Genomic DNA, 9276 nt, shown 5'->3' on the forward strand with positions numbered 1-9276 from the left:
GTAAGCCCCTCTGAACTGGACCCATAATTTGCATTTGTCCATTGATTGCACACAAGTCATGTAGCAATCTCCACTTTCCAGATTTCCTTTTTATTACAAAAATAGGAGTATTCCAAGGAGAAACAGACGGCTTAAGGTGCCCCAGTTCTACCTGTTCTTGTACTAGAGTTTGAGCAGCAGCAAGCTTTTCCGAGGGCAGTGGCCACTGAGGCACCCATACTGGATCCCCCGTCTTCCAAACTATGGGAATGCCCGCCCCAGTGGCCGCTATGAAAAACCCAGTCCCTGTTTGTCTAACTTTTGTTTTACTTGGATGGGCTCTTTATTGCCTTGTAGAAATTTCCCTAGGCCAAAGCCAGGATGATACCCCATGCGAGTCATCATATCTTGGGAAACAGCTGAATATTCATTGTTCAGAGTAAACCCCATCTCTTTTCACAGATCTCTTCCCCACAATGATACTGGCAGCTCTAGCAGGTAAGGCTGAATAGTGCCTGAGTGGCCTTAGTTGTCCTTCCAGGAGAGTTGTCTTGCACTCATTTCAGGAGTTTTTGCAAATCCTAGGCCTTGTAATACTTGAGGAGAGGTCTGTATAGGCCATCCCAACGGCCAATCCTTTTTTGCAATTATACTTTTATCTGCCCCAGTATCTAGAAGACCTAATATTTTTTATTGTCTATTTTTAGTTCTAGCACTGGTCTTTGGTCCAAATCAAGAGATATAAATGTCAGATCTACTCCTGTGGATCCGAAACCCTTTTCTGCCCTAGTCGGTTGCTGCGCTTCAAAATGCTCATGGAGGCTAGGTAAAATAAGCAGCTGTGCAATGTGGTCACCAGGAGATATGGCAAAAATTCCTTTTGGTGACTCAACCATGATTTTAATAGTTCCAGTATAATCAGGGTCTATTACTCCAGGGTGTATTTTAAGACCCCGTAGAGTAACAAACAACCTGCCCAAAAGCAACCCTACTGTTCCTGGTTCTAAGGGTCCTTTGAAATCTGTATCCACTAACTGAACGCCCATTTGGGGGGTTAGTATGAGTCTGGTGGTGGCGCGGAGGTCCAGTCCTGCGGAGCCCGCAGTGGCTCTCCGCGGTTCTGTGGGTGCCGTAATGTCGGCCACTGTTCCAGTTTTGATTGTCCTTGCTCCACTGCCCCATATATTTGTGGGCCCTGGGGACGAAGGCCCCGCTTCCCGTTTTTTGTCTGCTCTAGGGGTTGGCTGTTGATGTCCTTAACGGATCTGCATTCATTTGCCCAATGCTTCCCCTTTCTGCAGCGCAGACAGAGGCCAGGCTCTTTTTGTGGTCCCGGGAGCTTGCTACCTCCCTCTCCTCTATGGGGACAATTACGCTTCATATGTCCATCTTTCCCACAGTGATAGCACGCCCCTGTCCTTCCTCCCTTTTTGTGTGTTAACTGCAAGACTGCAGCGGCTAATCTGGCATTGGTTAAAGGCCCTCCAAGTTCTCTGCAAATTTTCATCCAAGCCTCCAATCCCCAATTTTTGTAAGGGGTAATGGCAGACCTACACTCTTTAGTGCATTGCTCAAATACTAGTTGTTTAATTAGGGGCATGGCCGCATCAGGGTCCCCAAAGATTCTTCCTGCTGCCTCTACCATCCTTGCTACAAAGTCCGAGAAGGGTTCAGTAGACCCCTGTATGATTTTTGTTAAGTTCCCACTTACTTCTCCTTTATTAGGCAAGGCTTTCCATGCTTTAATTCCTATCTTGTTAATCTGTTGATATACTTCTACTGGATATCCTATCTGTTGGTTGGCAAACCTTCCTATACCTAGAAGCATGTCTCTATCCCAAGCAGGATTGCCAGCAGCTTGGTTTGCTGTGGCTTCTTCATTTGCAAATGCAACTAAATAAGCTTTCCAATCCAAGTGTTGTCCAGGGCTCAAGCAGGATTTCACGAGACTAGCCCAGTCTCCGGGGGTCATACAATGCCTTTCTAATGCCTCGACTTGTCCAACAGTAAAAAGATGCAGTTACTCCGTACGTACGTACGGACTCAGCTAGAGACTTAATCACCTTGAAATCTAAAGGCTCATGGTATCTCTGCTGATTAGCATCCACAAATACTGGAAAAGTCTGGGGTAACTCACTTCGTGCCTCTCTCCATGCCCCTGGGTTGAAGGACCAGCCCGAGACCTTGAAACCTTCACTATAAGGGGGAGAAACTGTTGGTGTTCTGGGGTGTCTGGAAGTCCCACAGCAGCACCCTCTATCTTTCCCTAACTCCTTTTCCTCTTCTTTTCCTTTATCTGATATCTTTGTCCTTTCAATTTGTTCTGTGATTGCTTGAACCTCCTCGAAGTCAGATTCCTCAAGGGAATCGAGCTCTGTAAAATCGGGGTATGATTCTGACCTTGGCCCTTTTGCAGTGCCGCTAGCAACGCTGCCTCTCTCTGATCTTTCTTCCTGCAGTCTCTCTAAAGCCGCCTGCCCAATCTCCACTACCTCGCTGCAGCGCTGATCCTCCAGGCAACGTCTCACTAACCTCCAAATTGGTCTTACCCCACTCTTAAGTGTTCCTTGTTCATAAGCAAAATCTAAGTCCTCTCCCAACTTCTCCCACGAGGCTACCGTGAGGCTCCCTGAGACCGCAAACCATGGAGCAACAGAATCACATTCATTTAAAAATCTTTCTAGGGTACCTGTCTTTAACTTTAACCTTTTTGAGTATAACAGCTCCTTAAGAGCCAGCAAAATTGGGTGTGAAGAGGAAGCGCCCATGTTTTCAGGTTTACTTTCGTTTTGTCTCCCCATCTTCCTTTTTGGTTAACCTTGTTGAGCTCCAAGACCCTGCTCTCTCTTTATCTACCGAGATGAGCCAAAATCCCTCTCACTTTTATTGCGGATCCCCTCTTACCTGGGGACCTACCAGTGCACCCCCTGACCGCTGAAAGTTCTGAATCCCGTCGAGCCCCACGTTGGGCGCCACTTGTCGCGACCGCCTCGACCCGCAAGGATGACGGCGACAACAGGTTCTTCTTTCAGGCGGTTTATTCAGGACCTTTTACAACATCTTCTCTCCCGCTTCTTCTGCCCTTCTTCTGCCCGCTTCTTCCCGCTTCTCTTTTCCTCCGCCCCCGCACTCCGGTTATAAGCCTCCTGGATGGCCAATCCCGAAGCACCATGTGGCATATACCGATAGGGCTGCAAACACGGAAGCAAACTAGGAGCCAAGTCATAGCCATATAAGGAGTTGTTTTTTTTTTACAGAGAGCACTCCTCACCGGGAAGACGGAAGGCGGGAGCCAGCGCCATCTTTGGTTGCAGCCGCGCCATTTTTGTGGCCACGCCGTCTTTGGTCACGGCTCCTGCAGCTCTCCACAGGGGGGTGGTGATGGTTACTTATAGTATTTCTATACAATCACCAAGTGCACTTTAAAAAATTTTATAACGTACTTAGATCTACTTCAGCTTAAGGTATGAAGCTCTTACTCCTGCCTAGAAATAAATACAAGAATCTAGGACAAAGCTGCTCTTAAGACTTTCCTAACATGCCCAGACATCCATCAAGACCCTGTCAGAAAGAAGAGACCAGGGAACTTGAATGATTTGAAAGATCTAGATAGCTGTCAATCATACCTAGCAGAAACACATGTAGTGTTTACTTTTCTGAGGACCTGTGAGCTGTACTCTATTTCCACAGTGACATCTAAGGGATAGACTGATTCCATATCAGGGTGGGACCATGCCCTTCACTGGACAATTATCCACTGTTTAAACTTCTCAGTAGGTATATATCAGATCTCTCCCTCTTCTCTATGGTCATCTCCCACCCTGACATTATGACCATGTGTTCATATGCTCTCTGACCAACTATTTTGTCCTAATTGTAATCCAATGTAATTCCCCAGTGTGATTCAATATGGAACAACATGCTACCTTTCATGACAGTGCCTCACTCTATACCTCTCTGAGATATTAGAAGCCATAAACTATCCTGCTTGTCTTACAGGACAAGTCACTCTCATAACTAATCCCCAATATGAGTTTAAGGTGTGTGGGATATATTAGATTATTTCGTAGCAAGATTGTGTTCTGTGTCCGGAACTGCTGCCCTTTCTTTTTTTTTTTCTGTTTTGTATTTGAATCTCCTTGATCAAGGATCTGGGATTATTTTTCAGCCTCCTTTTCACTGTTCTGTTTCTCTTGGCTTGATGGGTGTCCTGTCACCTTTTTTTTTATTCCAACATTCCTCCTCTCTGAAATACATTGTAACGTATTTGCTCATATATGTTTGTATTTTAGCTTTAGTGTCCACATAGGAGGGAAAATAATCCACATGTGTTTTTCTTCTTTCTTTTTTTTTTTAAAGAACTAACTTTTTTTTATTGATATTTTATATTTTAATCTTCATTTCATTAATTTCTTCCCTTTTACTCTGCTAGTCTTGGATGTGGTTTGTTATTGTTTTTCTAGAAGTATGAGTTGTAAGTAAGGTTATTTATTTATTTATTTTATTTATTTAGTCAGCTTTGGGGCCAGAACTCTGGCTTGAGTGCTGTCCCTCAGCTCTTCAGCTCGAAGCTAGCGCTCTACCACTTGAGCCACAGCACCACTTCCAGCCTTTTCTGTTTATGTGGTGCTGAGGAATCGAACCCAGGGCCTCATGCATGAAAGTCAAGCACTCTACCACTGAGCCGCCTTCCCAGCCCCGGCACACATGTGTTTTTCTTAACCTGACTTACTTTACTAGCTCAGACAAAAGTTCTCCAGACCTTACTTTAACCAATAGAAGCTGAGCACAGTAGTGCATGTCTGTTACTTCAGCTCTGAGAGTGTATAAATAGGATTATGGTCCAGACCAACCTACCTAACTTTATTTATTTATTTTTGGTTGTGGTGCCTGAACTCTGGGCCTGGGCACTGTTCCTCAGCTCTTCAGCCCAAGGCTAGAGCTCTACACCTTGAGCCACAGCACCACTTCCAGCTTTTTTTGCTTATGTAGCGCTGAGGAATCAAACCTAGGGCCTCATGCATGCAAGGCAAGCACTCTATCACCGAGCCACCTTCCCAGTCCCTCAACTGATTTTATAGAGCTGGCATATAAATAAAAGATATGAAAATAATTGACATTAAGAGATATGGAAATGAAATAGAAATGGCAATGAAAGACCTCCCATCCAAGAAAAGCCCAGGACCACATGTATTCACAGCTGAATTATACAAGGTCTTCAAAGGAGAACTACAATACTCCTCCAACTCTTCAATGAAATTGAAAGGGAAAGATCACTACCAAAATCATTCTATGAAAGCCAGCATAATCCACATTCCAAAACCAGACAGGGACTCATCAAAGAAGAGAACTATAGACTCATCCCTTTGCTGAACATAGATGCAAAACTTCTCAATAAAGTTCTGGCCAACCGAATTATAAAACTAACAAAAAATCATACACTATGATCAAACAGGATTAAATATATGCAATTCAATTAATGTAATTCAACACATCCACAGGAGCAAGAATAAGAACCATCTCAATAGATGCAGAAAAGGTGACAAGATGCAACACCCCTTTATGATAAAAATCTGGAGAAGCTTGTAATCAATGGAACATTCTTGAATATAATAAAGGTACTATATGGCAAACTTAAAGCCAGCATTATCTTCAATGGTGAAAAGTTAAAACCATTTCTTCTAAAATCAAGAATGAGTCTACTCTCTCTATTGTTCTTCAATATAGCACAGTACAGGAATTTTTAGCAAGAGCAATAAGGCAAGAAATAAACAAAAATGGGATCCAAATAGGGAAAGAAGAAGTAAAACTATCCCTCTTTGCAGATGCATGATTCTGTAAAGAACTCTATAAACTGGGTGCCAGTGGCTAAAGCCTGTAATCCTAGCTACTCAGGAAGCTGAGATCTGAGGACTGAAGTTCAAAGCCAGCCTGGGCAGGAAAGTCTGTGAGACTCTTTTTTCCAATTAATCACCAGAAAACTGGAAATGGCACTGTGGCTCAAGTGGTAGAGTGCTCGCCTTGAGCTGAGGAATTCAGGGTCAGCACCCAGGTCCAGAGTTCAAGCCCTATGGCTGACAAAAAAAAGAACCCTATAGATTCCTCTCTCAAGTTACTTGAGCTGATTTGAAACTGCCGAAATAACAGGGTATATAATTAACTCACAAAAACTCAGCAGCTTTTCTGTATACCAACAATGAAAAGAGCAAGATTGAAGTCAGGAAAGCAAACTACATTTGTAATAGTTTCAAAAATACTTAGGAATTAACAAAACATGTGAAGGACTCTATGATGAAAACTTTAAATCTTGAGAGAAAGGAAATAGAAAAACCTTCCATGCTCTTGGACTGGAAATATTAATATCATGAAACTGGCAATAGCCATTTGTGGATATCCATTTACTGATAGCTATCCATAAATTTAATACAATACTCATCAAAAATCCTAACAATATTCTTCAATGATATGGAAGAAGCAATCCAAAAATACATATGGAATAATAAAAGACTTTGATTAGCAAAAACAATCCTTAGCAGGAAGAACAGTGCTGGAAGAATATCAATACCAAACTTCAAACTCTATTACAAGGTCATGGTAATAAACACAGTTTAGTACTGGCACAAGAATAGACCTGAGGACTAAAAGAATAGAATAGAACACACAGACCTACAGCCACCTAATATTTGGGAAGGGTAGGGGGAAACATAGAAATGGGACAAACGGTAAATCAACTTAGCAATGATACTCACTAGACACTACTTTGGAAATGCACTTTGAAATGTGTGGGAGTGGCAGGTCAGGAGGGAAAAAACTGGGAGGAAACAAGAGAAGAGGTGACATTGTTCATAAAGTAATGTATTCAATACCTGACTTATGTAATTGTAACCCTCTGTACATGATCTTCATAGTAAAAATTTTAAAAAGAAATATGAAAAAATTGTTGGTTATTCAAAACTGGGCATAATATTTTATAAAGACATATAAAATAAAAATTAAATGTTTAAACTATGATAAGTAATCTAGAAAATGATTTTTTCTTAGTCATTAAACATTTGAAAATATTAGGAATGGTAAAGTATTGCAACTATAAAATATACTGAGCACTTCCTAATGATGTATATACCTTAGCTAGTGCAAGTATTTGTGTTTTAGGCACAATATTTTGAAATATTTGAGTCATGAAATGATAAAATCATGTAAGTTATAGAGTGGCATGGCCATACTTTTGCTGATATATACGTGAATGATTTCACAGATTTGGAAACAAAATGGTCAGGTTGAAGAGTTTGAGAATTTATGGCATAATTTGTTAGACTTCAGAAGAGGTAAGCTGTTAAGTTTGACCATGAATTATAAGATAATACACTGAAAATAACTACTACATGTCAAATTGTTAAAGACTTAAATTATTTTCTTATAAATTATATTGAATCTTATGGATTCAGGAGAAATACAGTAGGTAAATTTTGCTGATGAACTTAGTAATGAAATACATATTTGTACTGTATGTAAAAGTGATCTGTAAAACACAATAGTTTTTAAATGGACATTTGAAATTAGAAGATTTTTGTAAAATTATGAGTTGGGTTGTTGGTAGATATTATGACTTTATTTTCTAGTTGTCATTGTAATTTTGCACACTCCTGGTTTATCTCAATGTACCTTGGCTGTTGTTGTGTTCACATGTGGATATCTGGGGGTTTTTATATTGGGATATTAGAAAGTATTGGACCTAAGTGATAAAGTCACAGTTGTTAACTTTTTCTTTATTTTAAAAGAACAAAATGGCTTCAGTGACTTAAAAATGGAATGGAGAATTTATATAATGAACACACATATATTATATCACTAATGTATAGAAAAGACATTACTGCTGTCCATTGTCATTAAATGATGAAGAAATTGTAGTTACTAAAGGAGCACATATGCATACTATTGTAAACACTAACAACGCTGGAGATAAGCTTTTTTCCCAGTGAAATAGCTACCCAGCAGTAACTTCCCTAAAGCTTTCTTTAGTGACTGATTCTTCAGGCTGTAGATTATAGGGTTGAGTGTTGGAGGTATTACTGTGTAAAAGATGGATAACATAAGGTCCAGAGCAGTTGGAGAGTCTGAAGTTGGTTTGAGATATGCACAGATGCCTGTGGAGAGGAAAAATGAGACAACAAAAAGGTGAGGCAGGCAGGTGGAGAAGACCTTAGACCGGCCTTCAGCAGAGGGTATTCTTAGAACCGTGGAGAATATGTGGATATAGGAGAGAGCAATGGAGACAAAACAGGCTAAAGCTACCACAGCCACGAATGCAACCACTCCAATGAGTGCAAGGTAATCATTGGAGCAGGAGAGCTTGATTAACTGGGGGATATCACAGAAGAACTGGTGGATTATTTTGGCTTTACAGAATGTGATAGAAAATGTGGCAGCTGTATACAAGATTCCTGAGATGCCTCCACTTACCCATACAGCTATCATAGCACTCTTACATTTTCTGGCATCCATGATGAGTTCATAGTGCAGTGGGAAGCAAATGGCTACATAGCGGTCATAAGACATCACCGTGAGAATGGCCATTTCAGCCCAGGCCAAAGACGTGAAGAAGAACACTTGGAGCATGCACTGAGCATAGGAAATATAGCCATTGCCTGTGAGGGAATTGCTAATGGACTGGGGGACTGTGACAGAGATGAAGGAGAGGTCCATAAGGGAAAGTTGCTTCAGGAAGTAATACATGGGCGACTGGAGATGCTCGTCCAGGGTTGTGATGGTGATGATGATGAAGTTGCTTGTCAAGTCCAAAAGGTACATCAGCAAGAACAGGCAAGCTTGTAATAGCTGCAGCTTGTGATTCTCAGAAAACCCCATGAGGAGGAACCCATTCATTTGGGTTTCATTTGTTGTAATCATCTTGAAAATACAAATTGTGGCAGCACCTAGAAAACAAAAGGTTATGATAAATTAAAAAACACTAAAAACAGTTATTTATTTCTCATTGTTTATTTCAATAATTAATGGTTAATGAATTAGTTTTCCTCAGCTAGATTTTTTTTTAGTTTTATTTTATTTGTGAACATACTGTACAGTGGGGTTACAATTGCATGGGCAGGATAATGCATAAATTTCTTACCAATCATTGCATCCTCCTCCTTTGTTTACCCTTCACATCCCTTCCCAGCCTCCCCCCTCCCCCACAATCCCAATCCTTCTCCTTCCCCCACTTCCACCCCCGCACCGACGTTGTAAAGCTCCTTTTGGACATGACAACTTGTACTTTTCATTGTTGCAACAGATCCACCT

At 41.2% G+C, this 9276-nt stretch overlaps 1 protein-coding gene across 1 annotated transcript; it reads right to left on the reverse strand.

The window, feature by feature from the left end:
* Window positions 1–7923: 7923 nt before the first annotated feature.
* LOC105996896 (olfactory receptor 14J1-like) lies at window positions 7924–8886 on the reverse strand. Its single transcript, XM_013031136.1, has one exon. It carries the CDS (start codon window positions 8884–8886, stop codon window positions 7924–7926), a length of 963 nt encoding a protein of 320 aa, XP_012886590.1.
* Between the last annotated feature and the right edge of the window lie 390 nt (window positions 8887–9276).

This window comes from Dipodomys ordii, unplaced genomic scaffold (genome assembly GCF_000151885.1).
Source record: "Dipodomys ordii isolate 6190 unplaced genomic scaffold, Dord_2.0 Scaffold138, whole genome shotgun sequence".
Taxonomy (NCBI): domain Eukaryota; kingdom Metazoa; phylum Chordata; class Mammalia; order Rodentia; family Heteromyidae; genus Dipodomys; species Dipodomys ordii.

Excerpts from the sequence above, each read along its gene's own strand:
- LOC105996896 (XM_013031136.1), bottom strand. The coding sequence starts at position 8,886 with ATGATTACAACAAATGAAACCCAAATGAATGGGTTCCTCCTCATGGGG.